The sequence below is a fragment of the Physeter macrocephalus genome, chromosome 4, assembly GCF_002837175.3.
Source record: "Physeter macrocephalus isolate SW-GA chromosome 4, ASM283717v5, whole genome shotgun sequence".
Taxonomy (NCBI): Eukaryota; Metazoa; Chordata; class Mammalia; order Artiodactyla; family Physeteridae; genus Physeter; species Physeter macrocephalus.
The window spans coordinates 50505740-50525803 of NC_041217.1; the positions used below are offsets into that span (position 1 = coordinate 50505740).

A 20064-nucleotide genomic window follows, 5' to 3' on the forward strand; every position below is an offset into this window, starting at 1 on the left:
GCCACAACAGTGAGAAGCCCGCGTAACGCAAAAAAAAAAAAAAAAAAAAAAAAAAAAAAAAAAAAACTGCCCTCTAAGCCTGGGCCTTACCCAGAGCATAGAAACACCTGGTCTCAAAGCGTGCCTCCCCCGGTCTCCTCCTCAGACTGCCCGTACGCACTCCTGACTCTGAAAAAACAACCCAAATAGGTGGGTGAAGTGAAGAACCAGGTTTCGGTAATAGGCAGAGAGCGTCTTTTGAGACTCAAGGTTTGGTTTACTCCCACTGGAGGGCTGGCATGGAGAGACTTCCTCGAAGTCTCGTGTGCAAACAGAGGAGGAGGTGTGTGTGGCCGCACTCACGGTACCGGGTCAGCCACGTCTGCTGTCGCCGGCACTTTTGCTTTCTTCCCACCACAGAGAGAGTGACTGCCAGCGTTGTCTCTTGCAGGCTGGAGGAGATTACTGGATTCTTTGCAAGAAACCCTGAAGAGTACCTGGCCCTGATCTTTGAAAGGGAAGGCTCCTACCTGGGTAGAGAGGTGAGCTGCCTGCAGGGTCCCACAGCTCCTGCATAGCCGCTGGCAGAGAGCCAAGAGCAGGGCTGTTCCTGTGCACTTCTTAGCCCAGCACTGGCCTGACCCCTGCTGGGGGAAACGGGAAGTGTAGGAGCTGGACCTTTCTGTTTAAAGCCTTTATGTCTGCTTGGATCTTCCTCGTGGAAACTGAGAATGATAACACCTGCTGTCTATTGAGCATTGCACTAGATTGCTGACACACGTAGTTGCTGATCTTTCTAATTAACGAAGATGGTCAAATAACAGGTCGAAGATCACACAGCCAGTGAACTGGTAGAGCAGGACTTCAAACCAGGTCTGTCTGCCTCCAAAGCTTGTGTTATTTCCACACTACCCTGCCCGCAAAGAATTGGAGTAAAAAATCTGGGGGGGAGGGAACATCAGAGAGCCTCTAGTCCCTCTTGAGGAAATGGGGTCCCTTCCCAGGTGAAGCAGATAACAGAATCAGGCGGGTTGGAATCTCCACTCCATCACTTATGTGCTGTGTCTGTGATCACGTTACTCAACTTTCTTGAGCTTCGTTCCCCTGCCTTTGAAGTGGTGACAGTTACCTTTTTTCAGAGTATGGTTGGGAACATCAAGTGAGGCGGTTTAGAGGAAGAACCTGGATGAGTAACTGGCACAGAGTACGTGCTTTATAAAGATCCATCCCTGGCCTGATGCAGAGAGTCTGCCGTTCCACCGCTGCCTCATGGACTTCGCGGGCCACTGGGCTTTTCCCAGATGCAGAGGTGGGACGGGTCAGCGCCTGGGAGAAGTTCCAAGGCAGTGCAAGGAGATAGAGAGAGAGGGGATGAAATTAAACACCACTATTGACTCTGAATGGTTTTCCTCCGGAAGCTCCCCAAGCGCAGTTGAGCGCTCCGAGCTGTCTCCAGACCTCTCAGCCCCAAGAGGGGAAGCATGGAGGTGGTATGGGCAGGGAGCTTTGCTGAAGGAGTGCCTGATCCTCTGGTCCCATTCCAGGCCTGGGGTCATGCCTGTACAGGTGATTGATAAATGTTCATTGGAATCAGCTCTTCCTCCTACGCTCCCCCATTCCCCTAGTAGCCAAGGGCAGTGGTCCCATGTCCGTGCAGAGGTGCCCAGGGATGGTTAGTTTGAGAGGCAGGAGGGCACAGTGGCCAAGAGCCCCAGCTCTGGAGGCAGATCGACCTGGGATTTACAGCCCAGCTCAGGCGCTTGCTACATGTGTGACCTGATCACATGATTTCACTGCTGAGCTTCGGTTTTTGCATCTACTGTACGATAGGAGTTTTTTGTTTTTTTTTTAAAGAAATACTTACGTGCATAACTATTTACTAGTCATTGTTAGAAGCACTTTTATAAAATTAGCCCATTCAGTCTTAACAGCCCTTGGAGTTGGGTATTGTTATTACCATTTTGCAAGTAAGGAAGTTGAGTCAGGGAGAGATTTAGTCTGAGGGGGCAGCATTTAAACCCAAGCAGCCATGGTATACTGTACCACCTGGCTTGGTCTCCTAGTAATTGTTCCTATTTCATAGTGAGTATTATTTTGAAGATTAAACGAAGCAGTCTATATACAGAACATAATACCTATTCAGTAAATATTACCTAACAGTATATTTCTCCTTCTTAATTCTTTCTAAAAATAAAATCGTCATGTCTAAGTATGTTTTTCCGATTTGGAATATAGACAGAAAGTCTTACAAATATCAGAACAAAACTGAAACCACTTTTTTTTTCTTCCAAATATCAGATACATACATTTTTTAAATTTATTTTTTTTATTGGGGTATAGTTGCTTTACAATGTTGTGTTAGTTTCTGCTGTACAGCGAAGTGAATCAGCTATATGTATACATATATCCCCTCTTTTTTGGATTTCCTTCCCATTTAGGTCACCACAGAGCATTGAGTAGAGTTCCCTGTGCTATACAGCAGGTTCTCATTAGTTATGTGCTATACATATTAGTGTATATATGTCAATCCCAATCTCCCAGTTCAGCCCACCCTCCCCTTTCCCCCCTTGGTGTCCATATGTTTATTCTCTACATCTGTGTCTCTATTTCTGCCTTGCAAACAGGTTCATCTGCACCATTTTTCTAGATTCCACATATATGCGTTAATATACGATATTTGTTTTTCTCTTTCTGACTTACTTCACTCTGTATGACAGTCTCTAGGTCCATCCACGTCTCTACAAATAACCCAATTTCGTTCCTTTTTCTGGCTGAGTAATATTCCACTGTGTATATGTACCACATCTTCTTTATCCATTCGTCTGCCGATGGGCATTTAGGTTGCTTCCATGACCTGGCTATTGTAAATAGTGCTGCAGTGAACATTGGGGTGCATGTGTCTTTTTGAATTTTTGGAAACCACATCTTTTTATGCCTTTTACAAATTGTTCTCATTGGAAAGAAAATTACATCAAACTGGGACTGTCCTCAAGGACTCAAGATGTGTGGTCCGCACCGTTCCGAGCAGGCAGCGTTTGCACTCCTTACAGCGGGGCAGATGTGGTGGGTGGCGGGAGACTCTCACTCGTCATGACAGTCTACTCTTGGAAAGGTTTCGAGTCTGGCTAGAGCACAGCTGCCAGCCAGGTGCCTGCCCAGGCCTCCCCTCTGTCCGGTGGCTTGGCCTACCCCCACAAGTGTCTCACTGTCTCTGCAGGTGACTCTGGACCTGTCCCAGCGCCGGGGCGTAGTGGTGCGCAGGGTCCTGAACACAGCGCATGACGTGGTGAACGAGTTTGGTGTCATCGACTTCCCATCTTGCTACCTGCTGTTTCGGAATGGCTCTTTCTTCCGGGTCCCCATGTGAGTGTTCTTCTGCCCCCTCTCTCCCTGTGCTCCTCCTTTCTTCCTGCCTCGAGAGGCTGCCAGCCTTTCACAGGGGCTGACAGCTTCTTTCTCCTGTGAGTCTTCTGCGGAGTCCATGGGCACCCTATGCAGGAGAAGCAGATATCTGCCTGTGGTGGGTGGGGTGGTGGGCATGCTACAGCCAGGAGTCCGGGCCCAGAACGTTGCCCCCAGCTCAGTAGTTCAGCCTCAGGTCCCCGGAGCACTCAGCACCCAGCGCTGGCACTTCTGCCCCATCCCCACCGCGGCCCTGGCCCTATTCCCCATCCTCCTCTCTTCACAGGCAGACCCGTTGGCAGTCTGCAGGCCTGGCAAGCACTCAGATACGCCTGACCCTCCCTCCCTTTGGGTTTCTAATTGCAGAAGAGTTCATTAGGAGCCAGACAATAGCCAGTTCCGAAATGCCAAGAGAGAACAATCAGGCCAGCCGTAGCCCCTCTGTCAGGCTCCCGCGCTGTATGGCGCCAGATGGTGCCTCAGTGCCCTCCCTGGGCAGATGATTGATGTCCACCCGGCCCTGCAGGCAGGAGTGCGAGGGCCAGGGAGACCAAGGCTGGCCTGAGATGTCCAGTGAGCCACTCCTCAGGGCCACTGGTGCCATCCTGCACCGGGGCTGGGCAGCGCGGCCACTCGCCCTCACCCGGCCCCTGTCACCTGGCAGCGCTGGGCCAGGCCTCGTCCGAGAGCGCTGTCGGGGGGCGGGAGGGGGCAGCACGATGGCCGCGGGGGACAGGGAGGGGCAGGAAGTACCAGTCCTGGTGGGGAGCGGAGGCATTGTTTCCTCTCTTGGAGTTGGCGGAGGGGAAAATTGTTTGTGACGACGCTGCTTCTGAGCCACCTGCTCCTCGGTAAACACTGGGCCGGGACAGTGGAGTGGAAAGCAGTGCTTCCCGGTGCCAGGTCCCCTGGGGTGTCCCATCACGCTGCCGGTCTCCACATCCCTCCCTCCAGGGGCCTTGACCAGGAGGCGCCGCCTGCCCTTGAGGACTCCTCTTTATGCGAGGAGAGAGAGAAATCAAAAGGATTGTCAGAATTGTCGTGGTTTGGGGTCGTTGCTGCTATGTTTTAAAAATCATGTATCAAACTCCCTTGACCTCCTGGGGGGTAATGTCACCTCCGGTACCTTGGAGCAAGCTTGTGAGCTTCCTTGAGGCCACGTGCCGCTTTGTAGCTTTCGTCTCCGGGGAGAGTCGTCAAACCCACCGTCCGGCCCGTGGCCAGAGGGAACACTGTCCCCAGAGGGCCCTCCTGCTCCCAAAGGTGCCCTGTCTCCCCACCTCCCCGAGGCAGGTGGAGGAATTCACGGGCCCAGCCGCTTTTCCAGGCGGGATTTTGACTTCAGACTGGTGTCAGAGAGGCTTTGCACAGCATGAGCAGTGAATAGAAAGGTTAGCGTGAGGCAAGACTGCCCCAATTTTTACCTCACTGAGGCTAAGACCGAACCAGGTTCAAATATTTCTGAATAAGCATTCCTGTCAGGTGAGCCACCCGCCTCCTCTCCTGCCGCGAGTTAGCTCTCGGATTTTGTTCCTCCATGCTCACTGCCTCTCCCCCACGGTTCCCTTCCCTCACAGGCTTATGGAATCCAGGTTCTTCTACACGAAGTACCTGCAGAGGTTCTCCAGGGACACCAGCGAGGCTGTCCCCACCACGGCTGCGCCGCCGAACACTTCTAGCACCACAGCCCCTACCGTGTGGAAAGTTGCAGATCCGTAAGGCCACGCCTGGTCCTCCTCCTCCCTTCCCTTCCCCACCCTCTCTTCTAATCACAGACACCCCCCTTCCTTCCACACTCTGTTCCTTGTCACAAGCTTGGCACGTGTCATCCTGAGCCCAGACCCCCCGACGGCTGGCCTTGGCCTGTGGGGGCCCCCGGCTGCTGGCCACGCACAGGAGAGTCTTAAATGTGCGGAGGCGGCAGCGTCTGCTGACTGTATTCTTCATGATGGAACGCATACTTTCCGATGCCCACATTCCTTAAGCTTAACTCTATTCAAGACCAAGTAGAATCAGCTTGGAAGGATAATCTGTAGCCTCCAAAACAACTTCCCACCCAAGCAGTTATTTCTTCAGCACAGATTTTTGAGTACCTGCTATGTGCTAGGCACCATAAATACCGATTGTGCAGGGCAGATGCCAGCCCTGCCCAGAGTTTACAGTCCCTTCGCAGCATCCCTTCCAGGAAGGCACCCGACCTCACTTGAATGCCTCTGGTGTCAGGGAGCTCACTACCTTTCAAGATAGCCAGTGTCGTCGTGCACAGTTGTAAGCACGAGGTAACTGTTCTCTCTGAGGCTCCTTGGCTCTGCCCTGGTGGTAGAATTTCTGCTTGTTGGGCAGGGAGATGGGGCCATAGACCTCTTGCTCTGGCCCCCAGCATGGTACCACGTGGAAATGGCTGACCAGGAAGCTCAGAGCTGAGTCCAGAGGGCGGCTTCCACAAGGGGGCTGCACGAGAGAACTGGGGGCAGGGTCACTGGATTTCGGGAAGGATTTTGCATCCCAACATGAGAGACTCTAAGGGTGGAAAGTGCTAGTGGAGAGGTTTTTAGTAAATCAGGTGGGAAGGAAAGAGAAAGTAAGAGGTGGGCATGCTCATTATAATCATTCAAATTATGATTATTCAGATCATTCAAATTGCTATTATGGCTGACACTTCTAGTCTTATGTGCCAGGCTCTGCTGGGCACTTCCGTCCATTATCTCCTTTAGTCAGGGGGCCACTCCTTGAGGCAGAACACAGGAACGGAGAGGTAAACTGAGGCCCCAGGACACGGAAGTGGAGCAGAGGGAGGGGACTTTGGCACGAGGGTAAAGCGCAGGTGGCCACAGTGCTCACCCCGTCAGCTGACCTTGTTGGCTTCCCACCACCTCAGGAGGCAGGTGCGGCAGGAGTCCATTTTACAGGTGAGATCACTGAGGCCGGAGAGGCGGGTTGAGTTGCCCAAGCTCCCAGAGCTAGGCCACCATAGAAGGAGGCAAGAATCTAGGGGTCAGGAGGCAGGGGTAGAGAAGCAGCCCTCCCCTCAGGACCCTGAGCCCAGATCCCACAAGAGCGTGATGGGCGCGGGGTGCAGCAGCCAGCTTGGAGCCTGCAACCCTTCCCCCAGGGCTGGGGTCAGCCCGAGAGGTGCGAGATGGAGCCCTGATGCCCAGGGTCTGGCAGCTGCAAGGACGTCAGCCAACATACATGTAAACCCCACTTCCCCTTCTCCCCAACCCCATTCTCAGCCTTGGTGGGCAGCCAAACCCTTGGTCTTTCAAAGAGCACCCAGCTTCTCGAGCCATGTTGTGTGGGTGCGCCCCTGTTGGTCTACTTGTCTGTCCCTAGGGTTCTTTGTTCAGAACAGAGAATGAAGCTCAACCTTCTACTAGTGGCCTGATAAAAACACCTTTAGTGAGTGATGGGAGAGGCTGGCCCTGGACCTGCAGAGGGGGAACCCTACTCTGTGCCAGGAGCTGCTGAGAGTTTTACATTTGTGCTTTTGTTTAATCCTCTCAGCAACCTACCTGTGAGCAAGTTATTACTATCCCCATCTTACAGATAAGGAATTGAGGCTCAGAGAAGTTAAGTAATTTGCCCAAGATCACACAGGTAGTCACTGGCAGAGCCAAGTGCTAACTTATTTATTTTATTTTATTTTATTTTATTTTTACTGAAGTATAGTTGATTTACAGTGCTGTGCCAGTCTCTGCTGTACAGCAGAGTGACTCAGTTATACACAGACAGACATTCTTTTGCATTATGGTCTATCACAGGATATTGAATATAGTTCCCTCTGCTGTGCAGTAGGACCTTGTTGTTTATCCATCCTATGTATAATAGTTTGCATCTTTTAACCCCAAACTCCCAATCCTTCCCTCCCCAACCCAAGTGCTAACTCACAGGACTCTGTGACCATCAGTAGTGCCTCCTCTTCTCTCCCTTTGGCCCTGAGTGCTCTTCCCCAGCCCCTGCCCCATGGTTAACACCCTTTTCTCTCTCTGGCTCCCTCTGGGTCCTCAGCTCCAAGATCTACATGGCTGACCTGGAATCTGCACTGCACTACATCCTCCGGGTAGAAGTGTCCAAGTTCTCTGTCCTGGAGGGGCAGCGCCTGGTGGCCCTGAAAAAGTTCATGGCGGTTCTGGCCCAGGTGAGCAGGGCCCTGCCCTCCCTTGTCCGGCAGCCCCACACCACACGGGATCAGTGCGTATCCCTGAAGCAGGCGCCGGGCCAGCCCCTCCCTCAGGAGCTCGTGGTCGGGCTGGACACCTGGACCCGCGGCTGTCCCAGTCTACCAGGGGCTGCTACCCTGCGGTCTGCGCCCTCCTCCCGTCAGCCCTGTACCACCAGGGACAACCCCTTTCCCCCACCCCGCCCTGTGCAGGGGTGGGGGTGGGACCCAGGGCCTGATGCCCTGGGGATATTCCCAGCTGGCTCTGCCTGCCTGAGTCCTCCATCTCAGTTCGAGCCGGGAGTGTGGCCTCTCACTCCCTGCCGTGGTCACTGGGAAAGCAGGACCCGTGGACCCCAGTGAAGGAAAGAAGGCTTTTCTGAATCTCCTCTTTTCCCTCCCAGACTCTGGCCAAAGTCTGACGCAGCTCCCTGGCCTTAGCCGTGCCTTCCTTATTCCTTTGTAGTTTCCTGCCAGCATGGCTACTCCTCGAAGTGTAGCTCCTCCTTACTGGGGACCTGATGTGTGTCAGGCATTTAATCCTCTTAATCCCACCGCAGGGTGGCAAGTGCTACCCCCATTTAAGAAGTACAGGTCGCTCAAGTGATATGCCTTAGGCCTCCTGTTAGGTGGTGTCGTGGCCAGGATTTGAACTGGGGTCCCAGCTTTAGAGCCTGTGCCCCTTCTCTGCCACGCTCCTTGCTCGTCTCTCAAGGTGAGATGTGGGCTGCCTCTTCCCTCTGCACCTGCCGCCTCCTCCCTCCCTGCATCCTTCTCTGCGGCTGCAGGTCCACTGCCGGTGCTGCCCTACTGAAATCCCGAGGCTCTGGCTGGCTCTGGCTGCCGAGGACTTGCTGAGTCAGACGCGGGCTCTGGTCCCCCTCAGAGGCTGACTGCTGACTCAGCCACCCTCGGCCCCCAGGAGCCAGGTCTGAGCCCCTCCTCCTGGCGCAGGTCTGCGGGCAGCTGGGACTACCTCTGGGGGCGGTGTGTGCCTCTCCCTGTGAACTGCCGCCAGCCCAGCCCCTCTTCCCTCCTCACCAGTCCTGGCCTTCTGGTCCACTTGGCTTAGTGACGGGCATCTGTGGTTACACCGAGGACCCTGTGAGGTGGCAAGTGCTTGTCACAGTGCTGTTCCAATCTAAGGCAAGACAGCTTTCAGCCCCTCTCAGATGTTCCACGCAGACTGGGCCCCTGTTCTTCGGCCCAATCTGATAATAGAGCCTTTCCTCAGAGGCCTTGTGAGCCGCCTGGTCCTCAAGTTGCTGAGGCCCAGGGTGGCTGACCCAGAGGATCAGAGGGGAAAAGTCCTCGAGTAGTTCTGTGTGTTGTCTTGCTGCCTGACACATGAGGTGGGGCCCCAGGAAGCAGAGAGGGGGTCCCCTTACCCCCCCAGTCCAATCCACTCTGAAGAACTCATCCCAGGGGAATTGTTTATTGTGTGCTGCTTGCATCTCTCAGCTGGACTCGAAGCTGTTTGGGTTTGGCTTCCAGTGGGACTGTTGCAGCCAGTGTGAGGGAAAAGAATGAGACCCAGGAAATGCCTGAGCGGGGCAGAGGCTTAAGCAGCACCCTCTCCGTGGGGCCTGCCGAGTTTCTGCCCTCAGCAATGCTGGAACTGAGTTTGGAGTGAAGGAGTCCTCCCTGCCAGAAGCCAGGGCCCTCAGAGAGGAAAGTGGAGGGCTGGGGGGCACGGGCTCAGGGGCATCTGCTGTGCAGCACAGCCTCTGGAGACTGCGGAGTATTCTGGCCCTACCCTTGCCTGGGTAGCTTTATCCTGAGTAGCAATAATAGTAGCAGCTACCGTTTCTTGAGCTCTGACAAGGTGTCAGACTCTGCAAGATACTCCTTTGTGTTTTAGCTTATCTGCATTTCTCAGAACAGACTCCACCAGGTGGGTACTAGCATTATCCCATCACAGAGAGGGGAATGGAGGTCCAGAGGGGTGAGGCACCTTGTCCAAGGTCCTCCAGCCAGTGAGTGGCTGAGCTGAGATTTGCGCCTACGTCTCATCTAACCCACACCCCTATGCACTACGTACGTGCGTGGAGCACTGAAAGGCTGAGTGAGTAGAGCTCACTCTGCCTGCTCAGCCTTAGGGACCTGTCAACTGTGAGTATGGCCAGTCGGGAGGCACTGCCCTGCGGCCCAGCCCGGGATCTCCCTGCTGCCTCACGGAAGCGGCTGGCAGGACTGGCCACTGGGTGGCGTGTGGTCACCAGGGTTTCCCTGCTCCCGGCGCAGGGGGACTCCCTGTAGTCCAGAGCCCCTTAATTCATCCTTCCTCCTGACACCGTGGCCTTAGAGGGCGTCATCCTTCCAAATCAGGACGATGGGTGAAGGTCAGTGAGAAACGCTGACTTGAAGCTGTAAATTTGTGTTGAGAGCCCAGAGGCCCGTGTGAGCTGACCAAGAGGGAGCGTGTCAAAGCACAGGATTCTTTCCGGCCACTTCTTCTGCTGGGGGACAGTGTCCAGCCTGGAAATAAGAATACGCCATGACTTTCTCAGAGGACTGGGTCCCTTGGCAGGTTTTTCTGTTTAGGGATCATTCCTGTCTCCAGCACCCTTCTTCTCACAAATGTTTTTCTTTGCTGTTTCTCCTCTTGAGTTTCTCTGGGTTGCCCTGTCGACTGCCTCTTCGTGGTTTATGTGACCTGTCCTGCTACTGCAGCCCTCTCTCTCCCTCCTTCCCCCACCCTCGGTGTGTTCGTGCGTGCGCACACACAGGCATCCATCCTCCTCCCTGGAGTCCTTGTGGTTTTAAAGTGCTGATACTAATCCGATTTGAGTTGACTTATTGTCAGAGTGGCTTTTCATGCTCCTCAGAGACTGTTGCGAGTTCCCATCAAGATGTGGATCTCGGCTCAAGCCCGTGCACTGCCTTGTCCCCATTGGCAGCCCGTGGAATACAAATGAAAGGCCTTTGCCAGCTTCGCCCAGCTGGTCAGTTAGCGAGTCAGCTGCTCTATCAGAAGATGAGCTGAACAGAGGCCCGTGTGGCCCAGGGGTCCCAGCAGCCCTGGGCAGCGTCACAGGAAGGTGCTCAGCCTTCTCCCAGTGAGCGTGGGGTCGGGTCAGAACCGGAGCCTGCAGCCTGGAGAGGGGGCGGCCTTGAGGGCCTGGTCCCACGGAGCGCCTCTGCACACCCCTCCCCATCGCCTTTGCAGGTGCCCCAAAGCAAAGGTAGTGAGGAACCCACACGTGGGTGTTAGGCAGGATGTTTTCCCGGTGGTCTTGGAACATTCTAAAAAACTGCCTCGGCCCACTTCAGCCTGGCCCCCGGCCTTCCCCAGGACTGCGGAACTCTGGGGGACTTATTTCTCACTCTCCCCTTATCGCTCCCATAGTACTTCCCTGGCCAGCCCTCGGTCCAGAGCTTCCTGCGTTCCTTGAATGACTGGCTCAAGAAGCAGCAGAGAAAGAAAATTCCCTACGGTTTCTTTAAAACTGCCCTGGACAACAGGAAGGAGGTGAGTGTGATGCTTGATATCTATGGGAGCGGAAGGGCTTCACCCTGTCACCTCTGACCTCTGTCACCGACCTGCACTCAGGAAGGAGGCGGTGGTCGGGTCCTTCCATTAGGAGCGAGTAAACGGCTGTTTATTGAGCTCTCTCTGTACAGACCTCAGTTAATCCCCGCAGCATGAGAGGAAGGCAGATATTATCCCCATTTAGCAGATGAAGAAACAGAGGTCAAGTAAGTTGTCTAAGATCATACAGCCGGTAAGTGGCTGGGCTGGGATTTAGAACCAGTTGTGAGACCCCGGTGGTGAGAGAGCTTTTAATTCCAGCCCTCTGTTCTTTCCCGGCATGTTGTGCTCCGCAGCACCGCTTCTGTCCAGGGGCAGCTTTCTGGGCTCCTGCTCTCACCACTGTTTGCAAAGGTGGGCATGTCAGCCAGGAGAGGTGCAGAACCTCACGGACGTGTGGGGTGTCAAAGCTTGACGGTACCTTAGAGATGACCCCCCCCCCTCGTTCTACAGAGGGGAGGCTAAGGCTAGAGTAACGACGTGACCTGGTCTGTGTCACGGGTTCTCAGACCTCCTGCTCCTTTGACGGGTGTCGCCAGTGGAAGGGAAATGCCACCTTCAAGGTGATAAACTGAGAAAGGGACCGTTTGTTCTGGGGCTCTGTGCTGACCTGGAGTCTTCTGCAAGTTGCCCTCCCCACTTCCCACGCCAACTCCTTTTTCTTCTCCACATATGCATTCATGCTCGTCTGTGTCCCTTAGGGCGCTGTGGTTGCCGACAAGGCGAACTGGGTAGGCTGCCAAGGGAGTCGGCCACATTTCCGCGGCTTTCCCTGCTCCCTGTGGGTCCTCTTCCACTTCCTGACCGTGGAGGCAGCTCGGCAAAATGTAGACCACTCACGAGAAACAGGTGAGTCTGGGCCTGTGCACCCCTTGTGCCTCAGCCGGCCCCGTCCTGCCCTCCGCTGGCTCCCTGCTGCAGGCCTGAATTTAGGGGAGTCCGCCTTTGCAGCTGACCACACACAAGCAGTGGGGAACCAGAGCGGGGAGGGCCTGGAGTAGCCGCTCAGTCCTGCCCGCTGCCCCCGAGGTGGTGCCCCACAAACGGGCGTGAGGCTGCTCCCTGGCCTTCTTGTAGCCATAAGCCTGATTTATTTTTAGTCTTCACAAGAGAGTTCTGGTTCCATTTTTTATACTCCCATAAAGAAAAGAGCTATGTCTATTTCACAATTTATGCGGCTGATACCGTAGACTCTGAACAATTTTACTGCACTTCCCACTGAAAAATCATTTTCTAGGGGAACCTGGGGAAGTACTTTTCCCCCTTTGCCCTGTTTCATCCCCAAACCGTGCAGCTGCTCTCCACGACCCACACTGCCCCACAGCCGCACACAGCGACTGAACGGGTGGGCATCTAGCTCACGGAGGGACCAGGCTGACGCCAGGCCCTGGCCCAGCCTGGAGGACACAAAGGAGGAAGAGGCAGTCCCTGCTCCCAGTGGACTGTGAAACAGGTGGGCACAGGGCTGCCGTGCAGCCTGCCAGGGCCCAGGGGGAGAGCAGGATGTGTGGGTGGAAGAGAGGGAACGCTCCACGCCATCGGGAAGGGCGGGAGGAGGTAAGTGAGGGGGAATGATGGACAGGAGTCCCCGACAGAGGAGACAGGGGAAGCTGCCGGGTGTGCGGACAGCCAGCCAGTCTGTCAGCCCGGATTTATGGAGCGTCTCCAAAGAGCCGGGCCCTGCTCTTGGGGTGGGGTACAGCAGTGCATGCAGCGAGACGTCCCTGCCTCAAGGGGACAATAGTCCAGTGGCAGGAGACAGACAGTAAACACACAGATCATTTCAGGTGTGATGGTGAGTCGGTGAAGAAGACAGAGCCAAGCGGTGGGGCGGCGGGGGGATGCTGTGTTTAGACAGGGTGTCTGGCTGGGGGAGGCTTCTCGGAGGAGGGGCCCCTGTTGCTGAGACCTGATTGGTGAGAGGGAAGCAGCGGTGGGACATCCGGGATGAGAGCCTCCCGGGCTGTCTGCTCAGGCTGCCTTAACAAGGTGCTACACACTGGGTGGCTTAAACAGAAACGTGTCTTCTTACAGTTCTGGAGGGGCTGGAAGTCCATGATGAAGACGTTGGCAGGGTTGGTTCTGCTGAGGCCTCTCCTTGGTTTTGTAGATGGCCATCTTCTCCCTGGGTCTTCCCACGGTCCTCAGTGGGGGTGTTCCTGGCTGCGTCCAATTTCCTCTTCTTACAAGGACACCAGTCATATTGGATTAGGATGGACCCCAGTGACGTCATTCTCACTTAATCACCTCTTTAAAGGCTCTGTGTCCAAATACAGTCACATTCTGAAGGTCTCAGGGCTAGGACTTCAACATAAGAGTTTTAGAGGACACAGTTCAGCCCATAACGCAGGTCAAGGACTGGTAAGTTCAGGGAACAAGTCTGGTGTGTGTGCAGCACCAGAACGAGGCCAGTGTGGCAGAGCCTGGGAGTGGGGGAAGCAGGAGAGGAGGTGGGCACTTGGAGGACCTGGTGAGGGAGGGAGGTAGATTTCAGTCTCTGCATTATGAGAATCGACTAGGGACCCTAAGCAGGGAAGTGATGCACACGATCGGCGCTTTAGAGCGATTACTGGGTGGAGGGTGGGCTACAGCAGGGCAAGGGGGAGGCAGAGCAGCCAATTAGGAAGTTGTGGAACTTGTCCAGGAGAGGTCGTGGTGGCCTAGACTAGAGTTGTAGGTGTGCACGTGGAAGAAGAAGTGAGCAGGTTTGGGAATATTTTAAAGGTAGAGCTGATAGGACTCAGTGACGGATTGGATGAAGACTATGCAGGATCAAGGACTATGGTCGGACCTTGGACTTGCTGGGCCTGAACGTCAGGTAGTTGATGGTCCTATGAGCCGAGAAATGGGAAGGCTCAGGGCGGGGAGGGAGTAGATGGGGGAGGGTACACTTCGTGGTCTGTGCCTGTTGGATCGCTGAATGGAGGTGTAGACTGTTGAGTCTGCAGTTCTGGGGGGAGGTCCAGGATAGAGACACAAATCTTGCGGTCATTAGCATATAGACGGTAGTTAAGGCCTCGGGACTGGAGGAGCCCAATAGTGGGTGGGCAGAGAAGAGTGCTGAGGCCTGAGCTCTGGGGCATTCAGCATCCAGACGTCTGCTAGGGGAGCAGGGGCCAACAAAGGAGACTAAGAAGGAGTGGCCACTGCAATTTCAAGAGGTCCCCCAACATAAAGAGTTTCAAGAGCGAGGACATAGTCAGCCGAGTGGGGAGGTGGTGTGCGGCAAGGACCTCGCTGGCAAGAGCTGTTTCAGTGGGTTAGTGGAGAGAAAGGCCTGGTTGGGTTGGGCTGAAGAGAGAGGAGCCGGGAAGAAAGTGGAGGTAATGGGGGAGTGACTGGGGTGTGACTGGGGTGTGACTGGGGTCAGAGAAGGGGTTTCTTCGTTGTAGTTCTTTTTTCTGGTCGGAAGGAGCCCATACAAGGGAGAAATTGATGATGCCATAACACAAGAAAATATTCGCAGGAGTGAAATCTTGGAAGAGGCGAGAGGGGTGAGGTCCAGAGCATGAGCCAGGTGGAGGAGGTGAGGATAGCTGCAGGGCAGGTGGTGAGTGGGTGACGGGGGTGGAAGCAGGAGCTGGTGAGAGGCAAGGCACAGCTTGGCGTGGGCACTGACGGTGCCAGAACCGAGGGCACGGACCGTGTTGGTAAGTGGGACAGGGAGCAGCGTGCTGAAGTCCCAGTGGATGGAGGGGTCAGACTCGGAGATGGAGCTTTTAAAGGGCTGGGGGGTTCGCAGCAGGAAGGAGAGAGAGTTTGGAAGCCACCAACAGCAGGGAGGGTACTTCCGCCACCTCCAGCCCCGAGTGTGGAAGACAGAGGGGTTTAAGGGGGGCGGGTTGGGGGGAGCAGTGGTATCTTCAGGGAGGAGCCTGTGTCAGAGCAAGAAGAGGGGGGGTATTCAGAGCCTGTGCTGTTGCCAGGCCAGAGAGCCCAGTGGGAGGAAGTGAGGGGGCCGGGGAGAAATGGAGACAAATTGGGGAGCGTTCAGGGCCAGATCGGGATGGGCTCTGGATGCAGCACGGCACGATGGGGAGCGAGTTGGAACAGGAAGCCTAAAGCAGGAGGGGCAGAGTAGGGGCCCACGGGATGGGTGATGGGCACTCTGGCCCCTGCCTTCCTCTCCAGCCACGTCTCTAAGAGCCTGAGTGTCCTGACAATGCGTTTGGACTTTATCCTGAGTGTCCGTAAGTGATGAGGGCCTGGATAAGAGGCAGACAAGGGAGACTGAGGTTTACGAGTTTGGGAGGAGATGGGGTCAACTCTAACATGACCCCTGGGAGGTGAAGTAGAACAGGGAGACCTGGGCCCCTCACCAAGTGGGCTGGGGTGTGTGTTCCCCGTGCAGAGGCGGCCACGGTGGGCCTGTGATGGGAACGGTGGTGAAGCCAGCAGGGGCAGGCGGCCGGAAGGGCCCCTGTGACTGGAGTCTCCTCTCCCCTGTAGCCAAGGCCCAGGAGGTCCTCCAGGCCATCCGGGGCTACGTTCGCTTCTTCTTTGGCTGCCGAACCTGCGCCAGCCACTTTGAGCAGATGGCCACTGCCTCCATGCACGAGGTGGAGGATCTGGACAGGGCCGTCCTCTGGTTCTGGTCTAGACACAACAAGGTCAACGCTCGCCTCGCAGGTAAGGAAGGGCTGCCTCCAAGGCTGGAGTCACCTGCAGAGGGAGAATGAGGCGGGGGAGCTTTGGAGTCTGGGACCAGAGGCAGGAGTCGGGACCTTCTTTGTCCTCTAGGTTACACCCCGTGTTTCACGGTGCTTCTCAGCACCCAGAGCCCTTTCACTTGCTCTACCAGCCCTGCTGATGTATGTCAGTATCAGACCTATTTTCTAGATGAGGAAACTCCGGCTGTGGCACCGTGGGACCCTGGTCTTCCGATGCCATTGCTCACTCTCTCGCCCACACCAGGGCCCCTCCCTCTGGCCTGTTGGGGTCCCTTTCCTGCCTCGCATGTCCTGCTTTCTGGCTCTTGGCCCCTTACTTAAAGCAACAGAGAGGAGAGAGCTGGGCCTCTCCCGCCCTGGGAGGGGTATAATGATAAAATGTACTTGAAGAGAAAATCCTGGTCCTTCCTAGAAAAACCAGGGACCGATTCTCACAGGGGAGGCCTTGTCTTCTGAATATATATACCTCATTTACAGTGTTTTCTATTCCTCCTGCACAGGAGTCAGACGGGTCCAACAGGCAAAAGCATTAAACTCCAGGGGTGACCAGAAGCTGGTGGGTGGGGAGGGAGCCACCTGTGGACGGAGCCTGGGCTTGTCTGTGGGGAGAGAGGAAGTGTGTTTGGCTGGGACGGACCTCCCAGGGGCGGGAGGTGGGGGATGAGGCCTGGGGTGGGGCCAAGGTCAAAGGAGCCCCGTGGAGCAGGTGGCTGTGCCGGTGGCTGCGCTTGCTGTGCATCTCCTGGGGCCTCCTGGTGGACTTCAAAAGAAGACACGTGCTGTCTCTCCTCCCACCCCTTCTCTCCCTGCCCCTGCCCCGCCCCTGCCACCAAATGCTCATTTGACCCTCCAGCCTCATGACCTGCAGGCTCCTGGCTTCTCTGGGGGCCCAGCTGCTGCTGGAGGGCCAGGAGCCCATGCCTCTCTCTGAAGGGAAGGCCGAAAGGAAGGCAGTATCCTACTCTCTCTAGGGGGGGTCCTTTCAGATCAACTAGTAACAATAATGAGCAGGTGCAAATGGAGTGCTCCCTTTGCAAGGCCTGATCACTATTACTTCTCACTGGGCCCTTGGAATCTACATGTTGCTCCCTCCCCAAAATAATCATTCTGATTTTTATATCACTTACTGCTGCTGCTGCTTCATTCTGGCCAGCAACTTTTTTTTCCTATTAAACCCTTTAGGGGAGGTGCCTCTTCCAAGAGAGATGGGCTGATTGACATTCCCCAGGTGACACTGGAAGAGGGGCCGGTGGCAGGCCCTCTGGGGCTCAGCCTGGGGCTCTGCCCACAATGCCAAGCCTGCCTGGGGTCCCAGTAGCCTGGTGGGAAGGGCAACTTCTTGACTCTCTCCTGAGTGTCCTTTTCCCCATCCAGGCCCCCAGGCCTCCCCACACCCCACCCCTTGGGGCCCACCTGAGGAAGAAATTCCACTAACTCCTACCTACCCCAGAGGGCCGCAGGAGTAAAGGAGAATGCCTCGTAACTACCATGTGCCTTGAACTCTTGCTTTAAAAACATTTTCCCTTTGATTACAAAAAGAATGTATCTTCACTTGCATAAAACCTGGGAAATTTTGGAAAAATGCAAAGAAGATACATACTAGTGGACCAACCACAGTCTGCAAGACAGCTCGTTCTGAATCTTCTTGTCCTTTCTCATGTCTGGTCCAGGGGTACAAACCAGCAGTGAAGTTGACAAAGAGAGACAGTGGGTTAACACGGGGAAGTGACTGGAAGGGAAGCTGTGGAGTTCTGGGAGCGGGGGAGGGTAGGAGCGTCCTCTCCCAGAGAGGCACCAGTGTTGGGCTCTGCGGTGGGCCAGGCCCTGTGCTAGGTCTTTCATCTGCCCTCTCTCGTGCCCATCCTTTCCCAGGGCAGCAGTGCCCCCTTTTTGCAGATGAGGGAGCTGGCATTCTGAATGGAAGAATGCGGTCTGGGCTTCCGGGTGGCCAGTGTGTCACAGGCAGCCTGTGTGTGCTTCTCTCCCCAGGTGCCCCCAGCGAGGACCCCCAGTTCCCCAAGGTGCAGTGGCCACCCCGTAAGCTCTGTTCCTCCTGCCACAGTGAACTCCAGGGTGTGCCTGAGTGGGACCTGGACAACACCCTCAACTTCTTGAAGACCCACTTCTCCGAGAGCAACATCGTCCTAGATCTTCCTTCAGCCGGCCTGGGCCCCCGGAGGGGTGCATAGAGGATGGCAGTCCCCCCAATGCAGGTGGAGCTGGAGCTGGTGACCGGAAATTTTACTCTGGGCCCTGAGAAGGCTGAGATCATGGTGGGCCCAGGGACAGTGTCCCCTGGAACCACCATCCCAGATGTTCCAGCAGAGGGACCTGGGGCAAGTCACCCCCAGGAGACGCAGGCTGGCCTCAGCCTGGCCAGAGATGAGCCAGACCAGGAAGCTCCTGAGCACATAGCAGAGCTTCAGAGGGATAAGTTGGAGCAGCCAAAAGGGCGGCAATGCTTGAGCAGGCGAGACACAGGAGCCATGTTGTTGGCTGAATTCCTGGCTGGGAAGAACCTCCCCAGAGGCCCTTCAGAGCTGAGGCGAGTGGGCCGCAGCTCCAAGCAGCTGGCCAGCGTCCCTGACGGGGAGCCAGAGGCCGGGGCCAGGCAGGGCCAGAGCCAGTGGCTCCAGATGCTGGAAGGGAACTTCTCCCACCTGGACATCAGCCTCTGTGTGGGGCTCTCCTCCCTGTCCTTCATGGGCCTGCTGGCTGTGTACACCTACTTCCGGGCCGGGATGAGGGCCCTGAAGGTCTATGCCAGCCACCTCGCAGCCTGAACCATCCAACTTGGGAGGGGGCAGGATAGGGAGCTGCCATCCATGGGCTCTTCCAGCCCCCTGCACCCCGCCCCGCCCACCTTGCTCCTTGTCCAGGAAAATCTAGGAAAACCAGTTGTTGCAGCAAACCTCCCTGGGGCTTCTGGAAAGGGATGTTCCATAGACAGGAAGACATGCACAGGGTCCAGGTTCATCTGCCAGCACAGGGGCAGGACAGCCTTGGGCAGTGGGGTTGGGAGACTCCGTCCTGGGCCTCTCAGCACCGAATTCCTCTTTTTCAGCTTGTTTGAAGTCCTGCCTCATTCTTCCTGAAGCTTCAGTGATTCCCGCTTGGTGTTGGCCCTAAACTGGGGCAAGTGAGGCTGCAGTTTCCAAGGTTTCCCATCTCCAGAGGAGGGGCCCCTGGGGCTGGAGTGGACTCCTTACTACATCCCGGGACTCCGTCCATCCTGCTACAAAGAGCCCTTTGCACCAGAGAAGGAAGGACTGCCTCTGGCCCTCTGTGCCCGCCCGTCCTCCAGCCCCTCAGACCCTCCTGGGTGGGGTTTGGCTTTGGGGGGGGCTCCGGAAGCTTCTGGAAGTCATGCTGGTCTCCCAGGTGAGGTCTGTGGGAGGAGGGCCTCTGGCTGGCTCCTTCCCAAACCTTGGGTACAGGAAGGGTACAGGCTGGAATCGGTGTGGTGATGGTACTGGGCTGGGGGCGGGGGGTTAGGGAGGGCTGTTGAGATCTCCAGTGCCTTAGTGAAGTGTTTGCTTTGAACGTGCTTTGGCTTCTCCGCATTGAGCTCCACCCCTCTTGGAGCTGGGTCTTTTGTCTCTTGTTGACTTTCATCTCCAAAATAGATGCTAATCTTTACTGTGGAGGGAGGGGAGTGTCGTCCCTCTCAAGGGTCCACCTCCCATCCTGTAGAGGTTAAAAGGGTCAGAGGGGAGGGTGACGCTGTACACATGCTTGATCTCCACTCTGCCCCACGGTCGAGGGGGCTCTGGAATAAATTATTTTTGTTAAGGCAAGCGCCGGTGTGTTCCCTAACTTGCTACTAGTGTCCGGGTCTGGGTAGAATGTGCAAAACCCAGCCTGACCTGGGATGCAGCCAGCTCCCGGGGGGTCAGAGCGCCCTTGTCATAGCCCCTCTCTCCTGGATGGGGCCCTCCCCCACTGTCCACAGAGCTCTCTGGGCCCCCCGAGCCCCTCAGTCCCGCCTCCTCCTGCTCCCCCGCCCTCCCAGGGAGCACCTTGGCCTGCGCCTGCCTGACCCCCTCCTCAGGCAGGCGACCTACATCTCCAGCTCTCCTTGGAGGAAGGAGAGAGGGCTTGTTTTCAAGAGCCAGCCTGGGCTGCCTGCTCAGCAGGGAGGAGTCAGCCAGATTGGCGAGCCTGCCCCTAATCCGGCCTGCTGGGTTTTACAAGGATCAGAGCAGCTGATAATGAACCTCATTAAGGGGGAGCAGGAGCCTCAATCCGATTTGGGGTTTTCTCTTGGACATCTTTGCTCTGCTCAGATGGCCTCGGCCCTGGGTGGAGCAGGTGGGGTGCCA

The 20064-nt window shown here is 55.8% G+C and overlaps 1 protein-coding gene across 1 annotated transcript in view; it reads left to right on the forward strand.

Annotated features, from left to right (window-relative positions):
* Positions 1-18800, forward strand: part of QSOX1 (quiescin sulfhydryl oxidase 1) — a 39920-nt gene extending 21120 nt beyond the window's left edge. The window contains 8 exon segments of the mRNA XM_007104658.4: positions 431-521; positions 3197-3342; positions 4959-5096; positions 7390-7519; positions 10890-11012; positions 11774-11921; positions 15522-15701; positions 17732-18800. Coding sequence (XP_007104720.2) covers positions 431-521; positions 3197-3342; positions 4959-5096; positions 7390-7519; positions 10890-11012; positions 11774-11921; positions 15522-15701; positions 17732-18525 — 1750 coding nt within the window. The 3' untranslated portion in view covers positions 18526-18800.
* Positions 18801-20064: the final 1264 nt, after the last annotated feature.